Consider the following 26,356-nt stretch of genomic DNA (forward strand, 5'->3'; position numbering starts at 1 on the left):
GTCCATGTGCACAAGGCACTTTATGGAGGATCTTGCTGTTAGCAAATCTGCACTGCATCTGAACAATACAGACTAAGGTTGCCAACCGTTCCGTAAAATACGGAATCGTCCCATATTTTAAACAGACAAGTGCTGTTCCGTATCAAACTGATACGGAACGCACTTTGTTCTGTATTCCGCGGCCGGTACCTATGGTGTTCGTCACTTTCTTCATGGACATGTAGTGACTGTGCGTGTGCGTCCCCTCCCCTCCGCCTAAGTTCTGATCAATTGCGCAATGCCGTGCCGATGACGTTGTGACGTCACCACGTAACCCCTCCCTGCATTCCCCGCCCGGCGCCCGCGGTACCAAGAAGAAGAAGAGAAGGAGAAGAAGAAGAAGAAAGAAAACTAGCTGCTGCTGCTGCAAGAAAGCGAGCAGAGCACAAGAGAAAAAAAGGTAAGCAGAGCTGCAGAAGAGAGAAAAGGGGAGAAGAGCAGAGGAAAGGGGAAGGTTGAGCAAAGAAAAGGGAAATTAGGCAAAGCAGCAGATAAGAGGAAGGAGAGCATCCCATCAGGAGAGCAAATAAAATGGGAAGAAGAGACAACAAAATGGGACGGAGAGCAGAAAAATGGGGAAGAGGAGCAGAGGGAGGAGAGCAAAGAAAAGGAAGGAGTTTTAAAAAAGGGGAAGAGGAGCAGAGAAAAGGGATAAGAGAGCAAAGAAAATGGAAGGACAGCAGTAGGAGCAAAGAAAAGGGGAAGGAGAGCAAAGAGAAAAGGGGAAGCAGAGCAAAGAAAATGGAAGGACAGCAGAAGGAGAGCAAAGAAAAGGGGAAGGAGAGCAAAGACAGGGGAAGGCGAGCAAAGAAAAGGGGAAGGAGAGCAAAGACAGGGGAAGGAGAGCAAAGAAAACAGAAGGAGAGCAAAGAAAAGGGAAAGTGCAAAGAAAAAGGGAAGGAGAGCAGAAGGAGAGCAAAAAAGGGGGGGGGGGAGTAGCAGATAAAATGGTAAGGAAAGCAAAGAAAAAGTTATGGAAGTATAATTATATAAAGATATTTGCACTACACTTCCTTAAAATGTTGTCTTATTTTTTGCACTGAAAAAAATATTCCCCTGCCACGCCCCCATCCCCGCCCCCTCCCTTATTTCCATTTCAGAAAGTTGGCAACCCTAATACAGACATACAGTCTACACACTGCACACTGCATCCCATCACAAATTTCAGAGATCCCCATACCTCCCAACTTTTTGAGATGGGAACGAGGGACACCTATTGGCAAAAGTATGTAGGCATAGGACTCACCCCCTGCCATGCCCCTTTAAAGGAGAATTATACAAAAAATGATTAGTTAAAACCACAGGTGCTTTTTTTTGCCACTACTATTCCTTTCTATTGGCTTTTGACATTTACAAATGCAACAATTTAGAGTTTGGATGAAAGGTTTAGCACTGGGAAACACTTTTTTGAAAGATAAAAAGTGCATTTTATATACAACTATGTAGATTAGACCAAAATGAGGGACAAATGAGGAGGAAAGAGGGACAGAGGGGCTTTGTCCTAAACCAGGGATAGTCCCTCGAGACCAGGGACAGTCCCAGGGGCAGTTGGGAGCTTTGGATCCCTTAGCATGGATCTGCATATTACACCTCACTGCAACATTATCCCAGCCTCTTCTTTCCTTCACCAACATTCCGTACGCACAATAAGAAAATCAGAAGTAAAATCTTGTACGATGAATGATTGGCTGGTTATCTTATCGTTAGTTTAGTGCTTTCGACAGCCGATTCGGACTTTTCTGAATAAAAAACTGAAGGTGCGTGCTATAGAGCCTACGCATACTCAGCAACGGAAGGAATACATTACAAGCAATTCAACACATTACATCACTTCTGAAGTTGTATTCAGCCACACAAGATTTTTCGTAAGTTGAGTAACCTCTTCACTTTAGTTATGAGACTAGCATGCAACACAATATGGACAATTATTCGTCTGGTAATCTGATTGTGTGTACCAGGCTTAAGTCCGTAGGGTTTAATACTCAGTTGGCCCAACCTTTGCAGCTATAACAGCTTCAACTCTTCAGGGAAGGCTGTCCACAAGATTTAGGAGTGTGTCTATAGGAATGTTTGACCATTTTTCCAGAAGCGCATTTGCGAGGACAGGCACTGATGTTGGAATAGAAGGCCTGGCTTGCAGTCACTGCTCAATTTATCCCAAAGGTGTTCTGTAGGGTTGAGGTCAGGACTCCTCCACCCTAAACTCGCTCATCCATGTCTTTATGGACCTTGCTTTGTGCACTGGTGCGCAGTCATGTTAGAACAGGAAGGGGCCATCCTCAAACTGTCCCCACAAAGTTGGGAGCATGAAATTGTCCAAAAGGTCTTGGTATGCTGGCACCTTAAGAGTTCCCTTCTCTGAAACTAAGGGGTCAAGCCCAACCCCTGGAAAATAACCCCACACAATATTCCCCCGTCCACCAAATGATTTGGACCAGTGCACAAAGCAAGGTCTATAAAGACATGGATGAGCGAGTTTGGGGCAGAAGCATGGCCTCAACCCCATAGAACACCATTGGGGTGAATTAGAGCAGAGACTGCGAGCCAGGCCTTTTCACCCACATCAGTGTCTGACTTCACAAATGTGCTTCTGGAGGAATGGTCACACATTCCCATAGACACACTCCTAAACAGAGATGGGCTCAGGTGTGTTCGGGATCCTGGTCCTGTGGCATCACCTGGAAAGCCTTCTAAAATGGTGGATAATTAGCAAAACAAAATGGTAGATTCTGTGGTACTACAGAGACCAGGACAGTCAGGCTGTGTATTTTAGCCCCCCTCCTCTCTCACTTTCGCTTCCTCTCTGTTCTGGAATTAACCAGAATACAGATAAGCGTGAAGCCAGGAATGTTAATTGCAATAGATAAATATTACAGGGAATATCTGTAGGAGAAGGATACATATTGCTTACCAAGCTACTTAGGGAAATATGTATCTGTGACATAACTGTTGTTTTATATATATATGATGTACACGCTTATTTAGTCACTTGGCAATGGCATACGGGCATAAGCCGGGCTAAGTCATTTTTGCTAGTGTAGCACCCTACAGGTAGGTGCTAGGTAAAGTATAGTGGGCCTTGGCTGCTTAACAGCAGGGCCATGACTTCAGCTGGACTGTCATGTCTCCCAGGTGAGGTTACTGAGAGGGGAGTCTCCCCACTGGCTCTGTGAGAGGATTCTCATAGGGCAGTGGAGGAAACCCAATCAGTGGCTCAGTCAGGCTTGTATCTACCCCAGAAGGCATATTCTGCCGTAGAGGATTCTGGGAGTGGGTATAAGTTTGAAGGGAACGCATGACGCAGCATCTCTGGCGGGAAGCAGAGTCCCAGGAGGGAGAGTACAGCTGTCTCTCCTCCTGTCAGAGGAAGCGGGTGTCCCGGGTGGCAGCCTGAGAATCCAAAGAGAGCGAAGCTGAGCTGCAGAGGGATCCGGTGTGCCGAGACCCCTGGGGGTCTGCCTAGAGTCAGAGGGGACCATTCCGGAGAAGGTTCTGGGGATCCAGGAGTCAGCTAGTGGTTAAAGGGGGTGCCTAGTCAGAGGACCCTGAAGTATTAGAGGGGGTACCTAGGTAGAAGACCCTGAAGTGTTAAAGGGGGTGCCTGTAGTTTGGGCCCTGAAGAGTCAGTGTACAGTGGGAAGTGTACAAGTTAAGAGTTGCAGCAGCGCAAGTATCTACACAGAGCTACCTCAGCCAGTGCAGGGCTGGAGGGAGCTGTTCAGTGACTTTTGAGCCAAAGCAGTGTCAGGAGTCAAGTGTTCTACAGTCCTGAATCTTCTGAATTAAAGTCGAGGTTCCAGCACAGTTTCAGTACTACAGTATCTATAAGCATCAGAAAGCACTGGTCGGCATTCAGCTGGTGTCAAGACAGCGCCAACAGACATTTTTCTTCAAGTGTCCCAAAATGTACCTAGTTGAGCCAGAGGAGTATCCCACTCATTCCCTTCTCCCATCCCCTAAATACAATAAAACAAACAAACCAAAGATGCCGGAATGGTCATTGTCTCCGTTCTCACACCTGGGTTCGCAGCTCAAATGTGCTGAAAGTGTTACCAGTAACAATGGCAGACCCACCTTAAGCCCCGTACACACGCGTCGATAATTGGCCGTGAATTTTTGGCCAACGTCCGATCGGCCGATTTTCGGCTTGTTAGTATGATGCTTCCGACAACCGACTCCGACTTTAAGGCCGAAAAAAATCTGGTGTGCAGGCTATAAAATTTTTGTTGGCCGTCAACACCACGGCCGATTTTCCGTCAGTCAGTACAGATTTCGGCAGACAAAAATCTGATGAGCAAGACTGGGCATGCTCAGAGAAGAAAAAACACACGGAAAGTAAACCAGAACATGACATCACTTCTGAAGTAGATTTTTGTTGGCCAAGAAAATTCGTTTGCAGTCTAGGCACATTCCAACCAACAAAACACCACTCTGGACAAAAGTCGGACGATCGGTCGGCCGATAATCGTTGCGTGTGTACGAGGCATTAGGCTCAAGGCCTAGAAATCTTGCTACACTAGCGAATAAAAAGGTTTGTTTTCCTAAAGTTCGCGTCTGAATTCCATTTCTGGTTTCCAACAAATGTTTGCTGCTACAGTCCCAACCCACGTGCCTGATCCTGCCAGGAAGCAGACACTACACACCGCTAATCAATGGCAGTGAGACATTTCCCCATCCGCAGCTGCACAGATGGAGAAATGTCTCTGCCGCCTATGTTTACCGGTGTGCAGTGTCTGCTTCCTGGCAGGATCAGGCATGTGGGTTGGGACCGGGATCCTGAATATGCCTGAGCCCATCTCTACTCCTAAACCTTGTGGACAGCCTTCCCAGAAGAATTGAAGCTGTTATAGCTGCAAAGGGTGGATCTGTCTATACCGATACCGATAAGGTACTATTGTTTTGTTATAACAATTGTGCATTCAAAATCTAAAATATTATGTAATCAAAGTCAAACTCAAAATTAAAAAGAATAAAATGTAGCCACAAGAAAAAAAAAACAGTTTATTGCTTGAACATACAATAGTAATCAAACAGTAAATCTGTAAAAAATATAAAGTGCAAAATCCTGCAAAGAGGAATTTAAATGCAACATACAACTGAAAGAGGTTGTAAACTCATATATGATTTTTTTTACAACCTGAAAGAGAAACACATAATGAGCTAGTATGCATCGCATACTAGCTCATTATGAAATACTTACCTTAGAACGAGCCCTCACCGTGCCGCCCGCTTACCTCTATGACGGGCGACATGTTCAGTCGCCCGTCTTCCAGGATCGCGGCATCCAGCCATTTGATTGGCCGGAGCCGCGGTGACGTCACTCCCGCGCACGCGCGCGGGAGCTGACGATCACGGCACGGGGCTCTGAAGGAACGGCACGAGCGGCCGTTTCTTCAGAGCGCATGCGCCAGTGACGTCCCTGGCTGCATGTAAGGTAAATATCTCCTAAACGGTACATGTTTAGGAGATATTTACAGTACCTATAGGTAAGTCTTATCATAGGCTTACCTATAGGTACAACTTGCAGAGGAGGGTTTACTTCCTCTTTAACATAGCAGCAATAGCAACTGAACCTGAGAAATTCTGCTGGGACGAAACCGGATCGGCCCGTGGATCTGTTTATTTTACTGATCCCAGATCCAGCTATTTTGCCAGTATCAAGGCCGATATCCGATCCTAATATCGGATCGGTGCATCCCTAACCTCAATATTGAACCCTACGGACTAAAGCTGGCCATACTCTAGCCGAAAAATCGTTCAAACTCATTTTCAAAAAACAAAAAATCGTCCGTGAGAGCTGACGATCGTGCCATCATGTAATGACCGAATTTCAAACGATAAATCGTTCAAAGGACGTTTTTCTTTCAGTTTGTCACATGCCTAGTGCTGAAAAACACATTAACCTTTCAATTTATCGTTCTCCAGAATTTTCCAAACTGTTCCTTTGATTTTTCGGCTCTAAAAAGTTAAAAACTAATTTCTATTTGTTCCCATTACCTGGACGAAAAACGAACAATCGGCAGACTTGTATAAAGTACTCGAAATTTCTACTTGAGTAAAAGTACAAGTGCTCGATCAAAAAATTACTTGAGTAGAAGTGGAAGTGCTCGCAGAAAAAGTTACTTAAGTAGAAGTACTAAAGTATTCAACATTTTTTTTACTTAAGTATTGCAAGTAGTTTTTTCAAAAAATTTGCTACTTAAGTACTAAAAGTAAAAAGTACCAGTAGTTTTGAAAAAAAATTTCTACTCAAGTACTGAAAGTAGAAGTACAAGTACTGTGTTATGTAGTTATTAAAGAAAGAAGTCAAAAGTTTGAACATCATATTGTTTTTATTATTTCAAATGATTTATTCAAATGATTAACCTGTGTTTGTTAGTAGTTTCTTGATGCACTTTAAGCGCTGTAGCACCATTTATTTGTTTGTTTCATATTTTCTTTTTATTGGAAAGATTTGGTATAGCAGCTTTTATTATACACAGCCTTTATTTTCGTATGCGCTGATTTACAAATGACATTATACACATTTTTTTGAGCTTTATGCAACCTGCCATCTACTGTTCTGGCACTGGTAATTTTTTTAAAAGTAACGAGTAACTATGCAGCACAAAAAAAAAATACTTGAGTAGAAGTATCGAAATCATCGAAAAAATGTAGTGAAGTAAAAGTAGAAGTAGGAGAAAAAAATTCTACTCTAGGAAAGTACAGATACCGCATTTCGGTACTTAAGTACAGTACTTAAGTAGTTCTACTTCGTTACTATACATCTCTGACAATCGGACCAAATGACAGATTTTCAAACGATTTTTTGACTAGTGTATGGCCAGCGTTAGAATGGGATGCCATTAAAGTTCATGTGCGTGCAAAGCCAGGCGTCTCAATACTTTTGGTATTACAGTACAGTATACAGTAGTGTATTTTTATAAATCAAGCTCTATAAGCTTTGCACCATTCGCCCTAAACAAACATGGCCGCTTTCATGGAACTATTGACGCTCCCTTACATACAATGGCCGTAGTCACGCCCCCCACCACCACACTGCTCCTCTGGTGCGTTCAGGTGCCTGCGCTTGTGATCCCGCCCACTTGTTTGTGGCCGCGCTTGTAGCCCCGCCCCGGGTTTTGCTGCCATCTGCTGGTCGGTCCAGGTTGTTGTTTGCGGCCTGCTCGTTGCCAATATCTCATTGAAGTCGTATCCGTATCCAGATACCGGCTGTTGCTTTGTGGCAGCCCTGGCGACCCCGGCTTGGCAGCGGCAGCGCCTGTCCGCATGGCGGCGACGCTCGGTAAGTGAGAGAAGTCGGAGGAGCTGTGTGTGAGGGCGGTGGGCAGCGGCGGCTCTCCGGAGTCTTTGTGTGGTGAAGTGGCCTGGACTCCGCTCTCCGTTCATTCATCTTGTAGGAGCCCTGACTGTGTATCCTTCTCCCTGTTCTCCATAGCCTGGGTGCCCCCTCCCCCCCCCACACCACCATTGTCCCCCTGTGGGGGCAGTCCTGGGCTCCAGCATTGGTGCCCATTTTGGGTGATGCTGGCCCAGGTGTGTAGCCAGTGGCTGAGCCCCCCCTCCTCCCGGTGATCCTGGCTCTGGACCTCTCCAGCATCACTGAGATTTCCCTTCTTGCTGCATCCTCATCTGTGTGTGATCCCTCCCAGGAATACAGAACATTGGGTAGCAGAGGTGCCCCCATCACAAGGGCCCCTTCACACCCTCCATTCTGATCATCTGTGAGCAGATCTGCCACTCAATCCCACCACAACACAGTGATGTCTGACTCTGTATATGTTCTGTTTTCAGGCAGATCTGAGCAGAAGCTCAATGGTAAAGTGGAAGTAATGTTGTACTCTAACAAACAGCGAGCAGGCAGCTTCTTTTTTTATTGCCCGCCTGCTCACCAGCTTCTTGGCGATGTAAACAGAGTTGTGCATGCGCAGCTCAGCTTACAACGCTGGTATAGCCCCATGCGCAGGAGTGACATCATCCTGTGCCAGCCAATGAAGCTGGGCGAAGATCGGTGTTCTATGGAATAGTACAGAAGGCAGATCGTCAGACGGTTTGCGCATGGGAAGTACATAACGTCATTCCAGCTGATATCCGGAAAAGCTGGCATGGCGCATGCGCAGATCATCGGAGGCATTATCCGACAATAGGGTTGCCACCTCATCACTTAAACCAGGACACATTAATTACACAGGTTCTGTGGCTAAATAAGGTGGTAATTACACTCACTCAGTGCCTTATGTGCATTATATCAGCCTCAGAGTGTAATAAATGTGTCCTGGATTAAAGGGATGAGGTGGCAACCCTATCCGACAATCAGCAAAGCACTGGGGGAGAATGTAATCGTCAGATTCTGCCAGGCTCTCTGCTCACAGCGAAATCCAACCTTCAACACCATCAGCAAAGCGCCGAGGGAGAATGTAATCGTCAAGGCCCGTACACACGTACCGATCGTCGGCCGAAAAGCTTCGGCCAACGACTGATCTGCCGATTGTAGGCTTGTTAGTATGATGCTGCCGACAGCGCACTTTCGGCCGAAAAGAATCTGTCTTGCAAGCATGAAAATTTTTGTATGCCGACACCAGAGCGGCCGATTGTTCACCAGTCAGTACAGAATTCCGCCGACAGACAGCAGATTTGCAAGACTGGGCATGCTCAGAAAAGAAAAAACACAGGGAAAGTTAACCATCACATGACATCACTTCTGTAGTCGGCGGACAAAATTCTTGTGCAGTCTTTTGCACTTTTCAACAGACACCGACAGCCCTGGACAAAAGACGGCCGATCGTTCGGCCGACGATCGGTACGTGTGTACGGGGCTTCAGGTTCTGCCTGGCTCTCTGCTCATGTGCGATAATTGAACGATCGTGTGACAGGCAGATTTGGGTTTGTTGAAGGACAGATTTGAAGCCATGCAGAATCTGATGACTACATTCTCCTCGGCACTTTGCTGATCGTCGAATAATGCCCCGACAATCTGTGCATGCGCAGTATTGACTTCATGGCAGCTGATCGGGATATCAGCTGGAGTGACGTGACGTTGTGTACTGCGCATTCGTAGATTGTAGGAGGGATTATCCAATGATCTGCACTATTCAATAGCACACAGGAGGCTCTGGTGAGGGACTGGAACCATTGAGGGGAAGGTCCTTTTAGTTCCTCATTAAAAGAGAAGTACAGGCGGTCCCTGGGTTACAAACATCCGACTTACAAACAACTCCTACTTACAAACGGAGGGAGAGAACAGGAAGTGAGAGGAAATCTACCCCTAGGAAGGTAAATTCACTCCTGTAAGAGTTCTCATTGGAAAAATATGTCTCCACTGAAGCTTTATCACCAATCCTTGTGTAGCAGGTTTTCCAGGCATTGGGCCAGATGTGGGTCTGCCATTGTTACCGGTTACCTCTCCAGCCCATGTGAGCTGCGGCCCTGGGTGTGAGAACTGAGACAATGACAACTCTGGCATCTTGGTTTTTGTGGTTTTATTGTAAATAAAGGGGATGGGAGAAAGGAATGAGTGGGATACTCCTTTAGTCTTAACTAAATACAATTCGGGACTTTATCCAGGAAATGTCTGTTAATGCTGCCTTGATGCCAGCCGACGCTAGCCAGCGCTCACTGACACTTAGAACACACTGTAACTGACACTTAGAACACACTGTAACTGACGCTTGGAACACACTGTAACTTGACCGAAGTGCTGAATCCTTGACTTTATGTCCAGGAAACTCAGGACTGTGGAGCATAGAACTACTGACATTGCTGCACTGCAAAGTCACTGACTGCCCTCTCCAGCCTGGCACTGGCTTGCTGTGAATTACTGTATAGCTGCAACTCTTAACTGGTACTCTGCACAATTCAGGGCCCAAACCGCAGGCGCCCCCTTTACACTTTTAGATCTTCAGGGTCCACTGACTATGTATCCCCTTTACACTTCAGGTTCCTCAACCTAGGTACCCCCTTTACAGCTAGCTGGCACTGGATCCCAGAACCTTCTCCGGAGTGGTCTCCTCTAACACTTCAGGCAGACCCCCAGGGGAAATCCTCAGTACTCACGACCTGTGTAGGCTTTCCTGGGACTGGACCCCTCTCACTCTCCGCTGGTTCTTGGCACACCGGATCCCCTCAGCTCACTCAGCACTCTCTGGATTCCCGAGCGACACCCCGAGACATCCACCTTCCTCAGACAGGAGGAGAGACAGCCGTTCTCTCTCTCCTGGGACTCTGCTCCCACCAAAGACACTGTGTCACGCGCTTCCCTCAAACTTATACCCACTCCCAGAATCATTTGCAGTATAATCTGCCTTCTGGGATAGTTACAAGCTGGGATGTGTCCCCTGATTGGGCTTCCCACGCTGCCCTATGAGAAGCCTCTCACAAGAGCCAGTGGGGTGACTTCCCCTTCAGCAGGCACATCTGGAAGCCCTGACACCCTAACCAAAAGAAATCATGGCCCTGCTGTTAGGCAGACAAGGCCCACTATACATTTACCTAGCACCTATCTGTAGGGTGCTACACTTGTTTCCACAACAATCCAAAATTTTCAAAATCCAGTTGTCCTAGGGACAGAAAGTGAGGTGAAATCTTCTGAACGGGTGCAGAGAGCAAAACAAATGGTACAGGGGTGTTAACCCTCCCCTATGCTATCCAAAAAACTTAAAATTATTCTTTTGGCTGGAGCTAAACTTAAAATTTGTTTGTAAGTTGGAACAGGTACATTTTTTTAACAACAAACCTACAGACCCTATCTTGTTAGTAACCCGGGGACCGCCTGTATGGCTGAATCTTTTTTGGCCGTTCTTCAATTGTGGGTCACAGGAATGCACTGACTTGTGCTCTCCTGTGTCCTGAGCTGATGGCACAGAGTCGCTCCAGGCTCTGGAAGGGTCATGACCATATTGTCAGGATCCACCCAGGTGCCTGATTGATAACTGGCTCAGGTCTTATAGCATGAGGCTGAGAGCCTAGGCCAGCTACTTCCATCCCTTCTCCAGCCCAGCACTCCAGTAAGCTATGGATAGGCAGGGCAGAGAGTGGTGAGTGACAGTCCCCATTCTCTGCCAAAAGCTAACCAGGAACTGAGCAAGACGCGGTCATGTGATCACTCATATCTCAGTCTAGCGGCTGACAGCTGCAGCATCAGACCGATGCAGCATGGAGATGGGTAAGTTTTTCTTTTTCTTTTTTGGAAACCCTATCTATGGGCAGGCCGATGTAATCAGATTTGCGTCCGTGTTCACATCTGACTGCCTCTGATCTGTCACTGTTTGGTCCACTAAAGCTTAAAAGGACGAAACCTTTTCAGAGTGTTTTTTTTTTTGGTGGGGATCTAGACAGACTTTGAGGTAATCGCATTCAAACAGATGCACTGTTTACATCGGCCTGCCCATATACAGACCTAACATCGATCTGTTCATATCTGCCTCAAAAACTGAATGGACAAGGAGGTCACAGGGTGACATCCATTCAGCATCGACGCATCAGCTGATCTGTTCCTGAAATATTGGAGTACTCGTGTGAAAGGACCCTCAGAAAGAATTGAACTCATTAGGTCATCATCTTCATTATAAGGTTAGCTTTATTGAACTTTAAGGCCTCATTCACAGGGGGCCTACTAAAGCATATGCCTAAGGGGGGCTGTGTTTACCTGTAAAGTTATGCACAGGTGTTCCATGCATCCCCATGCAGGCAGGCCCATTCATGTCAGTTGGATGCAATTGCACAGACACTGCTCCCAATCTGACATTTCTGCAGATGCTGTGTCCCAATTAACATCAATGAGAGTGCCTGCATGGAAATGCACCGAACATCTGTGCATCCCCATGAATGTAAGCAGGGCTCTTCACAGGCGTACACTTAAAGCGGAGTTCCACCCTAAAATTATACTTGCCTCCATCTTCTTGCTCCGGGTCACCTGAAAAACAAATGGATAAACGCAATTTTTTTTTTTTTTTTTTAACTTGCCTTGTTTAGAAGAAAATATACTCACCTAACCTCCTCTTCCTCCCCTCGGCGGCCACGGCGATTCGTCACTTCCTGGCATGCAATGATTCCTGGGAGCTGAACGTCATCGCTCCCAGGAATCAATGCGCCTGCACAGGCCCGACGTCCGTTCCGGTACAGGCGCCATCATACCTTGCTTAACAGCTTCTGGGCATGCCCAGAAGCTGTGCAGGGATGACGCTGCGGCACCGGAAGCGACGGCGGGGCCAGTGCAGTGTATCGTGGGACCGAAGAAGACGGAGAGGACACAGAAGAGGATCGCGCTGGCTTCAAGCTGCCCACACCTGAGATGGCAGCGCTGGACAATACATTTTCAAGGTAAGTATTTCTTCTAAAAGGTAAGTGCAACCCGGGACAGATCAGAGGCTAGCCATTGTGGAATGTACTAGCCCTGACTGTCGCGGGGGTATTTTTATTAAAAAAAACTTTCCCAGGGTGGAACTCCGCTTTAAGTATGCCCCCTGTGAACGAGGCCTAACAAAGAAGGTAATTGGCTAAATGATCAGACAGGGAGGAACTATAACTTGCAGTTTTATTAACAGATGCAAAGTAGAATCAATAATGCAAAAAAGAGTGTGCACATACTGCAAATGAATACAAAGCAGATTCTGAAAGCTGCACAGACATATACTCTTGACAGCAATGTCTATGTGGCTCAGTCAGGGTAACATGACTGAACAGCAGTCCCTATAAAACTCTATAACAGAAAGTCTACCTGAGAATTAGTACATCAGTTAATACAGTTCAGCGATTGATATTATCCGCATAGAAGCGTTCTTTTCTGTGATGTCCAGGGTAGCTTGGAGGGATCCAAGCACAAAAAGGCCACCCCAGTGGAAGTGGAGTACCCTGGGAGCAATTGGTGAAGGTATCTTCACATTGGCTGGGTCTTCCAGGGAAGCTGTGTGCTGTTAGATTTCTGCCCAGCTGCCACACTGGTTCTGACAGTGGAGGGCCTTCCACCTGGCAGCAGATCACTTGCCTTGCTGCTTCTGCCTTATCGGGTGTGGAAACTCTGAGCTGCTGAGAAATGTATACTTTTGGACATGTCTAAGAACCCAGGGAGTTGTGGAAAAAATAGTTAGAGGGGCTTGCTCCTGCATTTGGGCATAGTGAGTAAATTGGCATAGACCAGTATGCTTTTTACAGCCCGGATAAATAGCCCAAAATACCAAAATTCTTTGTATTCTGCTGTAACAAAATAATTGTCCCTTTCATCATGATCATGAAATGTTTAATGTCAACACTGTAGTCAAGGCATTTTATTATGGTTCTGGATGATTGATGATAGTTGTTCAGATCTTTTGGTATGCTTTTTGAAGTTTGATAAAACTTGGCTTTTTTCACATTCACCTCAAAATCTGGAGTTTGGCATGTGCTTGCAATGCCTACCAAGTAAACTACAATGGCCAGCTGCATTATTCAGTTTATCAGGCATTGTGTCATGTAGCACTGAACCAGAGGTTGCATGCAAAAGGTTTGCACAGAATGGTAGGGATTAAGCCAGCCAGGGGCATTGGAAACTTGGCTGGTTCAGCAGGGACTAGCCAAGATTTGATCAACGTATGGGCAGGCTGATTCTACCCAAGTCGATCCATCGATAGCCTTGGGTACAAGCAGCATGTCAGATTTCCAACATGCGATTACTGCTAATGGCTATAGCTGCTGACAATAATCGCTGTTCTCCCAGCCTGGGAGAACACAATGACTTTGCAGGGGGGATTCCCCCATCACTCTGATTGTGGTGATCGGGGGATTCAAGCGATTTTTCATTTCAGAGACCCATGGATGCAAGAAGGGAAAATGACATAATCTATGGCCTGCCTTAGACTTCTCACCACCCCGATGTTAGAATGTGCAGAATAATTTTGGGAACTGGGCTTTAATATGATCTCAAACAATGAGTATAAAAGTACTGTCGGAATACATTTCATGAAGAGAAACTGAGTCTTGCTGCTTTATAACAACCAGGGATCGTTTGTAAATTAAATAAAAATTAAAAAAAGAAAATACTTATTATTAGAGTTTTAATAAACCATGTGATAAAGGAAGAAAAACAACACTTGTAGAGGTTGAGGGCTAAAGACCGAAATGCTTGTTGCTAGCACTCTACTCTTTTCTTTGGCAGCACAGGGGCTTAGTGGTTAGCACTTATGTCTGCAGCACTTACATGGAGTTTCCATAATCTTTCTGTGCTTCTGTAGGTTTCCTTTGGGTAGTCTAGTTTCCTCCTACACTCCAAAGACATGGTGGTAAATTGATTGGCTCATATTTAAATTGGCCATAGTATGTGTGTATATTTTGTTATGTACATTTGTTCTCCTTTCTGCATGCCAGTTCCAAGCCTGAGTAATAACGTAAGGTTGGGAAATACCGAGTGACCTACCTTTTGAAAAATTTGCCCAGAATTTTGTATGGAAAAAGGCTTCCAAGTGTATCAGACATGGTGCCCAGAGCTGGCCCATAGAATTGCTGCAACTCGAATATGACTGAACAGATCTATACATACCTTTTCCAATGTCCAGTGATCGGGCTAGCACCTGATACCGTACTTATATACACTGGGGACACTGGTCAATAGAAACCCAGATTTGTGCAAGCTACAGAGCTCTTTAAACCAGAATTGCAGACATGCTCGTGACTAGCGACCATCTTCTGTTCTTTGTCCTTGTTGTATCATGGTCACGTGATAGTTTGTGTTTTTTGGGGTTTTATTCGATATGTGCAAAGAGAGACCACACAAATACTTGTAGGTATAACATTTAATAAAGATAATTACAGATAAAGAACATTTTAGAAAATATAACAAAAATACTTAACTAAAGATGCTGTTTCGCCACGGAGTCCCACCCATGATTATGTGGTCGTTGACCAGGTTCAGACACATGCCTAATGGTAGCTTTAATATGAGACTAGCTTATTCCAGTTTGGGCTGTGGTAGATACAGACTAGTATGTGAGTAAATGACCAAAGTTGTTTGGACGGTGATATCACCTTTTAAGGGGGATAGAGGGCTAGTCATCCTGCGTTCCTCAAGCCTTAAAACCACTTGACGACCACCCCACAGTATAAATACGTCATTACTTTGATGTTTAATACCAATGTTATGGCGGCAGCTAGCTGCCATAACCCTGATATCATTTTAAACTGTGGGTGATTCAGTGTCTAATAAAAGTGGTCCCGGTGGTGGATTTGCCACAGGATCACTTTTACAGGTGATGGGAGAGGTGCCCCCCTCCTGCCGCTTCCTGGTCATCTCAGAGCTTACAGGACCCATCGGTTAGCCTGCAGCCATTCCTTTTAATTGACTGGGCAGAAAGCTGGGTGAGGGCAAGCTAGCTCTATGCCCTTAGGACCGAAGTGACGTCCGATGTCACTTCCGCCTTATGGGCTTAAATGGATGATTTTTTTCATCTCTTAAAGGTGAAATGACTCAAGTAAACATACGCAAGTCGGGCCCATATTTGTAAACGGTGTTCAAACCACGCATGGTAGATATCGCCATGATCGCTAGAGCGAGAACTATTTAAGACTTTTAATAAGGAAATATGTAATATGCAATTTCCCTATCGGTCCTGTTAATCTGCCTGTCGCTTCCACGTTCTCATAGCTAACCCCGATGATGCGCCAGAAGGTCTTCCCTTCAGCCGCTGTGTGCCCCTGCCTCTATACCTCCTGGAATATGTGATGGGGATATCCCAGGAGGCTGCAGGAGCAGGGACATAGCTCAAACCTTTAGTTTGAGTGAAGTCCCTGCTCCTGCAGAGACATCGATTAAACTAATGTGTAAAAAGTCCTAAAAAGTGTTCCAGTACAAAAGATATGGCAAAGATAGAGTACTCCAAGTCAAAACAGCAGTGCTCAAAGTGTTACTAAACCCACAACAGTAAAATCAGTCTGTATATGCAGTAAAGCATGCTTGTTATACTCACTGTGGAACTTAAGGGGTTAGTGCTCTACATTGTGTAAAAAAGACTGTTTTATCCTGTCTTCTCTGATCCTCCCCTTCTTCCACAGTCCCCTAACCATTTCCTGAAAGAACAGAGCCTTGGGGGTATGCTGCACACGCTCAGTTTAGTTGGTATTGCTAGAGAGTTTTTTTTTTTTTCTTGGGTGAGTGCATGTGATCAGTACAGGGCCAATCAGCACTGTCCAGACTGGTCAGGGGGTCCTGCAGCCCTGAGGACAATCAAGGGAGAATAAAAACTCCTAAAAGCTTTAACGAGACATTGTTCTAAGTCACAAGACTGATATACCGCTGATGAGAAATGGTATTTAGCAGTTTGTTTACTAAAGCAATTGCATTTCCATGTTCTGTGTACCGTGGGAGACCAGATATAGTGAATGCAGGGTCCTGGGGTTAGTAACACTTTAAGGCCTCATGCACATTGGATGTTATCAAAACCTCTGTAGAAGGCATTTTTCAGCTTTTTTGCAGTAGCATTTTTCAGCCTTTACTCTCACAAAAACGTTGATAAGCGCCAAATAGCCAAGTTTTTTTTTGGCGTTTTTCAGCGTTTTTTTTTTAGCTTTTATCAGAGTTAGAGGATTTTTACAGCTGAAAAACGCCTCCTAAAACCAACTAGTTCTGTTTTTTTTTTCTTTTTTACAGCCAGAAAACTCCCGCCAAAAACTGCTGATAACAGCCTATGTGTGCATGGACACATAGGATATCATGCTGGGGTGTTTACTGGCTGAAGAAAAAAAACATCTGATGCCAAAAACAGCAGCTGTAAAAACGTCCAGTGTGCATGAGGCCTTTGTGTTCTATTCGGCTGGCTGGTTTTGCTGAGTTCCGGTACAGGAACAGGACACATGATGAGATCTCTGTGTTTCCTACATTCTACAATGTGCACATCGAGGTTCACTGCAGGATTTATCTGGGTCCAGTCTCCTGTGATTCCTATGGCTCTTGGAGGAAGATTCTAGAGAAATAGTTTCTGCTATAGAGTGTATTTTGACCTGCTTAGTTAGAGGAGCTCCTGAAGAAAAAAATAAAGTCAGCAGCTACAAATGCTGTAGCTGCTGACTTTTAATATTAGGACACTAAAGCCCCGTACACACGTACCGATTGTCGGCCGAACGATCGGCCGTCTTTTGTCCAGTGCTGTGGTGTTGGTTGAAATGTGCTCAAGACTGCACACGAATTTTGTCGGCCAACAACAACCAACTTCAGAAGTGATGTCATGTGATGGTTAACTTTCCGTGTGTTTTTCTTCTCTGAGCATGCCCAGTCTTGCTCATCTGGCTTTTGTCGGCCGAAATCTGTACTGACTGAGGAACAATCGGCCGTTCTGGTGACGGCCAACAAAAATTTTATAGCATGCACACCAGATTTTGTTCGGCCGAAAAGTCGCAGTCAGTTGTCGGAAGCATCATACTAACAAGCCGACAATCGCCGATCGGACGTTGGCTGAACATTTACGGCCGACAATCGGTGCGTGTGTACAGGGCTTTAGGGTCCATGTACACTGCAACTTGTAAATGGCCGTTAAGGAGAAGTTGGGCGTTTTTTTCAGAAGCCCCTGAACCCACCTCTGTTTTCTTATCTGTCCATGTACACTGGGTCGTTTACAGTCATTTACAGGCAGTTGAGTTCAGTGTCGTCTTTTGGAAAGCAATTATTTGTGTTCAGAACGTGTGTTTACCGGCGTTTCAAACGCAAAAACGCGACCGAACGCGATCACCCGCGTTTAGCACTCGCGTTTTTCCATTTTTTGACCTTTTAGAAACGGGGCATGCAAGCGCAACACAACGGATGTTTTAAACGTCCTTTAAATTCCAGCGTTCAAAGGACTTTTTAAAACGTCCCATGTACATGTAGCCTTACCTGTCCAGGAATCCAGCGATGTCTTCACCCGAGCTTATTTTTCAATCCGCTATCGGGTGCTGCTGCTGCCATCTCCACTAAAGCCTCGTACACACGATCAGATTATTAGACGAATTTTCGGCAGTTTTCTGTTGCATGCTAGTTTCATATTGAAAGTGAAGAGGTTACTGAATTCACATTCTCATTCTTGCTGATAGTTAAGCCCCGTACACACGTAGCGATCGTCGGCCGAATGATCGACCGTCTTTTGTCCGGTGCTGTCCTGTCGGCTGAAAAGTGCTAAAGACTGCACACGAATTTTGTCGGCCAACAACAGCCAACTGCAGAAGTGATGTCATGTTATGGTTAACTTTCCGTGTGTTTTTTCTTTTCTGAGCATGCCCAGTCTTGCAAATCTGCTCTTTGTCGGCCGAATTCTGTACTGACTGACGAACAATGGGCCGTTCTGGTGACGGCCAACAAAAATTTTAAAGTCTGCACGCCAGATTCTGTTCGGCCGAAAATGCGCTGTCGGTTGTCGGAAGCATTATACTAACAAGCCTACAATCGGCCAATCGGTCGGTGGCCGAATATTTACGGCCGACAATCGGTACGTGTGTACGGGGCTTTAGGGTGAAATTGTGTGAATGCATCAATGCAGTGCATGTTATTTCAGCTTGGATTCATTGAATGAGTTTACCAAAAATGTAAATATTGCAGAATATACAGCCTCATGCTACATAACTAAGCTCTATTTCATGCTGAATAAACTAAATTATTAATGTATCTTAAATAGAAAACTCTTTAAATAGGTTTTTTTTTTTACTCCAAAAGCATTTTATTAAAATAAATTTGTTTAAAAAAAAAAAAAAAAAAACGATTTAAATAAAAACTGATTTAAACATCGATTTTTATCCATCCCGAGTGGTAGTTTGGAACCAGCATTACACAGAAATTAGAGTACATAGAACCAGCCAGATCAATCCTTGGCATCACTTAACCTACCATGTTTTTGGGCTGTGATCCTAGGGGGATTCAAAACACAGATGGTAGGCAAAAGTGCAACCTTATAGCCACTCTGCTGACTGAAAATAACTTCATGTCTGACAATCCTATGTCCCACTATAGATGCTCCAGTCCTGTCAGGGCCTTCTAAACTAATTCCCTAAAAAAGGGGACTTTTATTTTGTAGGTTATGAATGATGCTTTTTATAGTAGTTTGGGAGGCTTTTTTTCATAAACCACCATGGACATGGTTTGTGCTGATGCGTCATATTTATTAAATGACTAGAAGTAAAGCATTCATTGTTCATTTTTATCTGGAACATCACTCCTGCTGCCTTCATACAAACTCTTCTTTCTTTGTTGTGCTTCCTTGTTCTTTTATGTGATGTATGATCAGCAGGTGAAGTCGCATCCAAAATGTTAAAATCTAAAACTAATGCAGAAAAAAATATGAATGAATTAACTGATATTGACAAAGAATCTGAGCTGAAGCTTTTAATTTTAGGCAATTTAGGTGATCCAAAAAAAGCCACATCAAACATGTAAATCTATCTAGCCAGGCTTATTTATATAAAGATGTGTAAAAATAAATGATGTGTTTGGCCCCTTTTCATACTTTTGCGACCTGAAGCAATGACTGTGTAATCTTGAGGTATATGGAACTCAAGTCGCATCAAAGTTGGACCAAAGTAGTGCAGGAACTACTTTGAAGTCGCCCAGATATGAAGGGTACTCATTGGAAATCATAGGGTATGACTTGGCATGCGACTTTGCAGGACAAGTTGCACAAGTGTGAAAGGGGCCCTAGGGGCATATTTATAAAGCAATGCAGGTAAATCTGACTTCCAGATACATGTGCTTTTAATGACGGTGCTTGATTTACCATTAGTAAATCTTTGAAAGTCACATTCATTGCTTTATAAATATGCTCTTAACCATTTGCTATCTGTATTTTTTTCTTTTTTTTTGTTATAAAATGTTGTCAATAAATACGTTTTTTTTCTGCACTGACTAGCACTGATGAGGCTGCACTGGCAGGCATTGATGGGGAGACACTGATGGGCAGCAATGATGGGCACTGGTGGGTGGCACTTATAGATGGCAATAAAGGGCACTGGTGGGTGGCACTGATAGATGGCAATGATGGGCAGCACTGATGAGGAGGGCACTAACAGGCTCCCTGAACACTGATTGGCATCCCTGGTGGCTCTAGTGGCATCCCCCAAGGGTCTGCACTGGTAATCAATGCTCTGATTACCAGCACAGACCAAGGTTACTGGCCTTGACAGCATGACTGTTGAAGCCCAAGTCCTGAAGGACAGGGCTGTTTCTGAATCTGCATATCCTCTTTAGGTTGGAAAATTGACCAATGAGAAGATGTTCTTCCTTTTCCTGGTCAAGGCCCATTCCACCAGAAGTGTCAGTTCTTCCTGGGCAATTCAGCATCCCGTTTCTGTTCTGGTTTTCTCCTCCCACGTTTACTAAGTTCTACTAGTTAGATGTTCATTCCTCTGCAGAAGACACCAGCTAATGGACAGAAGGTCTTGCAGGTGGCTTTATAGTGGGGTTCCCCTTATTTTTATGGCATATTGGCCTTGTTGCTGTCCTGCCTACTCCTCATGCTCATTTCTCTGGAACATCTGAAATCGTCATAAATATCAGGTCTTCTGTGTCCTGTGATGTATGATTTTGGAAATTTTGGATTTGCAGGACACAGATTTCTCCTCGAATGCCTGTGCTCAATGCTTGCTACAATGGGGATATGCCTGGAGGTTTTTTTTTTTTTTTTTTTTTTGGCTAGTGTTCTTTCACCTAAAGGAAGCAGTATCAGTGTCCTGTCATGTACTCTAAAAAAAAAAAAAAAAAAAAAGGATTTTACCGGTAAAACAGAAAAAAATTCCTCATTTCTTTCACTTTATTGTAGGACAATGTAGAGCTTATGAGCTCCAAGAGACGCAGAGCGACGTCCCCGTCCAGCAGTGTCAGTGGTGGAGACTTTGATGATTCACCTCATGCTGCAAGTACCCCAAACTCTGGCAGGAAAAGGAGGAGACTTGCTAATGTGGCAACTGTGGATCCAGTAAGTTGGACAGAGACCCTAAAGGCTACTTTTCTGTACTTCTTTTTAATGTTGGTGTTTTATTATAGTGACCATTGGCAGACTTATCAAAATTGTTATGTATAGACAGTTAATGCTAAACACAAATAGGGGTGTATTTATGAAAAAAAGTTTTATAGTTCTTTTGAAAACAGCTGGTACATTACTTCTATGTGAAAGAAACTACATTGAATGTTCCCAGGCTAATTTATCTAAAGATGTTTATTTATTTATTTTTTTTATATAATGGTTTTGAAAAATACAGCATTATGATCACTAGATGGAGCTGCTGATCATAGGAAATAATATCTATTTACCATGTCTATTAGCTCAAGCAGTCATGGTGCGGTATTTTCCCCCAACCACTGTTTTTATTTATTTATTTTTAATGAATTCATTAACTTCAACCTGTAGATAAAAAAAAAAAAAAATAGCCTTGAGAACATTTGTTGTCTCATTCACACAGAACGTACATGCAAATGTTAAACACAATAGTGTGTTTTCACCATGACAGTCGTTTTAGAGCAGCTATGTGTTACTTTAATGTTAGAAAGTAAAAGTAACACTTGATAGTGTTAATGGGCATTGGGGGTCTTTTTTCTTGCTTTATTCTTTATTTATTAAATTAATTAAGCTAGGGGGGCTTTAATGCTGTGTAGTATTTCTTATGGTAATGATTGTTGCATTTATTTATTTTATTTTTTTGTAGATTGCAGTTTGCCATGAGCTCTACAACACAATTAGAGACTACAAAGATGATCAAGGGCGGATTCTTTGTGAACTCTTTATTAGAGCACCGAAACGCAGGTAAATATAGTTTATTTTTGGGAATTTTATTCATGGCTTTTTTTTTTTTTCTTCTTTTTATTTTGCACTGCAGCCGATGTAAACTATTTTTGAGGTCAGACCTCTTAGCTTCAACATCAGAATGCTGAGGTGACATTAGGGATCTAAGACACACCTATGATGTCTCTTGGAGGGAAATTGTATCAATACCCCCCTGCAGTGACCACTCCCAACTCAGTTTTAATCTGCCTAGCGTCAGGAGTAGTCAGGCTTCCCTGTGCTGGGGCTACAGTCTCAGCCTATCTAATCTTTTATTTGATTTTCTTTGAAAATGTCAGTTTTTTTCTTACTTTACTAGCTGTTTATTTTATCAGCTTTTAGTTTTAGTCGACTCTTTGGAAGAAGATGGATTCATGCGGTGCTGGGATTCGGACTGGCCGCCCTGAGTCTCCAGGGCAGAGGGTCAGATGGACCCCCAGCCTGCCACCGAGCGTTCAGCTATGGTTCGCCCTGGCATTATGAACGACCCATCCCTGTTCGCAGCAGGGATGCAGCCGTGAGGTGGCTACCTCACTGGACGCATCTGCGATGCTGCAGTGCAATGTCCCTGGCTAACGGCATTCCATGTCAGATGAGGACAGCGGCTTTCCGTTCTGAGAGGCTCCCCACACCATCTGGTACAGGTAAGTACTTCTGTGTGGGGCCTCTGTCTGGGGTGGCAGTCTGTGTTGCTGTGTGTTCCCCATGTCTGTGCCTGTGTGACTCCCTGATGCGGTCCCTGCGGGGATCGCTTGTACATGTGCTTGTACTTCGGAACCTGTTCACTGTTCCCAGGAAGGAAGGCAAGGTACATCAAATTCTGGACCTCAAGGCACTAAACTGCTTTTTTGCGGGTACAGAAGTTCTGAATGAAGTCCATTCACATGGTAGGGGCGTTCCTACATTAGGGGGATTTTCACGCTTCTATCGACATCAAGGACACCTACCTTCACATTCCAATATGTGCTAGTCACCAGTGCTTCCTCCGCTTTGCCGTGGGAGAGGAGCATTATCAGTTTGTGGCGTTACCCTTTAGTCTCGCCTCTGCTCCTCGGGTCTTCACAAAGGTGTTGGCCCTGGTGTTGGCATTGTTGCGTCAGTGGGGGATCGTGATACTGGGGTATCCGGATGATCTTCTGCAAGCAGAGTTCCGTCCACCCGTCTGGACTATCTGGGTCTTACACTCTGGCTGAGGCCGAGTCCAGGGTATCTTCCTCTGGAAAAACTCCAGAAATTTCAGGAGGCAGCCAAGCTTCTGTTGTCCAGCAGACGGTCATCCCTTCGGGTTGCATGCGGGTGCTGGGCCTGATGGCGTCTACCTTCGAGGCAGTTCCGTTTGCACAGTTCAAGAAGAGATCTCTGCAAAGAGAGATTCTGGTGAAATGGGACAAGAATCCTCAGTCTGTAGACAATCTGATCCTGTTGAGCCAGGGTATGAGGGGGTCCCTGATCTGGTGGCTTCGTTCTCTGGCACTTCAACAGGGAAAATCCTCCCCCCCGGTACTGGACGATTGTCACCATGGATGCCAGCTTGTCAAGGTGGGGAGATGTCCTCGGCACAGATTGTGCTCAGTGGGTCTGGATTCTTCCAGACTGCCGATCAATGCACTGGAACTATGAGCGATCATACTTTGTCTGGCTCATTGGAAAATTTGTCTTCAGGGGTGTCGTGTTCAATCGGACAATGCCACCGCCGTGGCATCAATCGGACAATCACCAAGGGGGCACAAGAAGTGCTCTGGCGCTCGGGTAGTAGCTAGAATTCTAACATGGGCAGAATGATTCGTTCCAGCTCTCTGTACGGTACACATTCCAGGGGTGTAAAATTGTCAAGCTGATTATCTCAGTCCACAGGCGTTGGCCCAACGGTACAGAGGTTTGTGGCACGGTCTTGGGATCCTCTAGCCAACGCCACAGACGCTCTAGTGGAGTCAGTATCATCTGATTTACGCCTTTCCCCCTCTCAAACTTTTGCCACGACTCCTGTGTAGGATCGAGGCAGAGAGAATTCCGGTCATTCTAGTGGCTCCAGACTGGCCTCCCTGGTCTTGGTATGCCGATCTGGTATGGCTGGTTGCATGGAGACTCCCTCTCAGGAAAAATCTGCTGTCCCAAGGGCCAATCTTCCATCCTGCTTTACAGTCGCTGGCTTTATTGGCTTGGCTGTTGAAAGCCAGGTGCTAAAGGAAAGAGGTTTGTCAGAATCTATGATTCCTACACTGTTAAAAGCTAGAAAATCTACTTCTAGGAAGATCTACCATCGTACTTGGACGACGTACATTGCATGGTGTGAATCTCTTGGAGTTCACCCTCGCTCCTTTTCGTTGGCTCGGATATTAGCTTTCCTCCAATGGGGGGTTGAACAGCGACTGGCCTTGATTACCATCAGGCTTGACGGTTATCTTTTAACGACCATTGGCCACACATTCCTTGGTGACCTTTTTGGTGGCTATTACTTCTGCACGTAGGGTGTCAGAGCTGGCAGCGTTGTCTTGTCGTTCACCTGACCTGGTGGTTCACAGAGATAAGTGGTTCTTCGTCCCTGTCCTTCGTTCCTTCCAAAGGTCGTCTCTGCCATTTGAATGAAGACATTGTTTTGCCTTCCCTGTGTCCCAGGCCGAAACATCCTTGGGGAAATTGCCTTGCATTCTCTGGATGTGGTTCAGGCCATCAGGGTGTACCTGGCGACAGCTATGGTGTGTTTAAGGAAGTCAGACTCCCTATTTGTAATGTTACCTGGTTGGCTACGGTTTAGCCTTGGGAAATTTTTTCTGCTGTTCCCACCCCTCATGTTTGACACTGCTTTGGGATGTTCCAAAGGTGAAGAAGATAAGGAGCTGTTTCTGTCAATGAACGAGCGAGAAAATGGGATTTTCGACCTACCGTAAAATCAATTTCTCTCATGTTCATTGACGGACACAGCATCCACCCCTCTTTGGAGTTGGCTTTCTTCTGACACTGCTTGTAATAAAACTGAGTAGCAATAGCCGAGACTGGGAGTATACCCCCAGGGACTGCCCCATAGGCGTAGTCAATTTTTGTTTCTTACCTTGTGTCCTACTCCTGTAGGGGGCAGCGTAACCCAACAGTGAAGAAGATAAGGAGCTGTGTCCGTCAATGAACATAAGGGAAATGGATTTTACAGTAAGCCCCGGTTCACACTTATGCGAATCGGGAAGGCTGCGAATAAGCAGCCTGTTCCCGCATCGCAAACGCACCCCTGGCAGTTCACACTGCCATATGCTATACGCTGGGGGTGTCAATGTAATCTTAACGACACCCCCAGTTTGATCGCTTATCGCAGTGCGATCTTGCAGTTCGCACAGGATCGGATCGCACAAGTGTGAACCGCTGTGCGATCTGATCCTGATGCGGCTGCCAAAAAGGGTCCTGTGCGTGTTTGCTGGGGGTGCGGTGCGATTTTAGCCATACAAAGTGTATGGCTAAACTCGCACCGCACAGCCGATCGCATGTAATGAAGGAGCAGTTCGCTCCGACATTACATGCGAACGCATCAGCCGCATGAATGTGAACCGGCTGTAAGTCAAATATCATATTTGTTTTTATATTTTGCTAAAATGTTTGTATTATATTGTTTGTTTGCACTAAATATTATTTAAATGTATTTTGTTTAGTGAAAATATAAATTTGATAACCAGTAGCGCAGTTACCATGTAACATAAAAAATTGCAATTGCCTCCATTTTATTCTACAGGGTCTCTGTTTTTAGAAAATATATTTTTATATTATGTACAGATTTGCAAATTTGTAGTGCATATAACTTTTATAATACATTCAGTAAACAATAGATTTCAGCCAGTATTAGTATTTGTAGATGGACAGACTTGCACTGGAAGGATAAAATGGTAATGTATAATCGCTGTGTAGCACTCCTAAGCAAGACGCACGTTTTCATTGTTAACTGAAGGTTTCATTGGGAATATTTGCTGAATGTACAGTGTCCTGTTTTCTATATTTGTATCTATAATCTTCTATCTGTTTATCTGACTTTTAGAAACCAGCCAGATTACTACGAAATTGTTTCACAGCCGATTGACTTGATGAAAATCCAGCAGAAACTAAAGATGGAAGAATATGAGGATGTCAACCTGTTGACTGCAGATTTTCATCTGCTGTTTCAGAATGCCAAATCATACTACAAGGTGACCTTTACTTTATTTTTGCTGTAGAGGCAAAGATGGCCTGAATTTTAGGAAAACACAAAAGACTTCACAATTTTGCTTGTTAGAACTTTAACACTCTGATCAAAAGCTGCACTTAAAAGAAAACTAAGTTATCAGTGTTGCTGTAATGGACAATGAAAAAGACCAAAATCTTTACTGCTTATTCTGCTACACCAACCTTTATTTAATGCTGGACATACTGAAGGTCTGTGTCTGATTACGTGCTGAAGGAGAGGGTCAGAGTTCTTTGATTCTTTCTATCAGTGCAGATCATGTCAGAAGGCCTATACTCTGTTGCATGTTTCCAGCACTTTAAGGGGCATTTTACTCAGTTTTATTACTCTCTGTCCATCACAGATTGTTCCTAACTTTAAAGTAGATCTTTTGTCGGAAAAT

The 26,356-nt window shown here is 44.7% G+C and overlaps 1 protein-coding gene across 4 annotated transcripts in view; it reads left to right on the forward strand.

Moving 5' to 3' along the window:
• Positions 1-7,157: 7,157 nt before the first annotated feature.
• The window catches only part of PBRM1 (polybromo 1), a 179,058-nt gene continuing 159,859 nt past the window's right edge, over positions 7,158-26,356 (forward strand). For 3 of the 4 annotated variants that reach the window (XM_082265485.1, XM_082265487.1, XM_082265486.1), the window contains exons 1-4: positions 7,193-7,324; positions 20,778-20,933; positions 21,661-21,758; positions 25,792-25,939. In XM_082265485.1, the coding sequence (XP_082121611.1) occupies positions 20,793-20,933; positions 21,661-21,758; positions 25,792-25,939 (387 nt within the window). In that variant the 5' untranslated portion in view covers positions 7,193-7,324; positions 20,778-20,792. Of the gene's footprint in view, positions 7,325-20,777; positions 20,934-21,660; positions 21,759-25,791; positions 25,940-26,356 lie in introns of all 4 variants that reach the window. The other variant, XM_082265488.1, reaches the window with a different exon arrangement.

The sequence above is a fragment of the Pelophylax lessonae genome (genome assembly GCF_965119305.1).
Source record: "Pelophylax lessonae genome assembly, chromosome: 8".
Classification (NCBI taxonomy): Eukaryota; Metazoa; Chordata; class Amphibia; order Anura; family Ranidae; genus Pelophylax; species Pelophylax lessonae.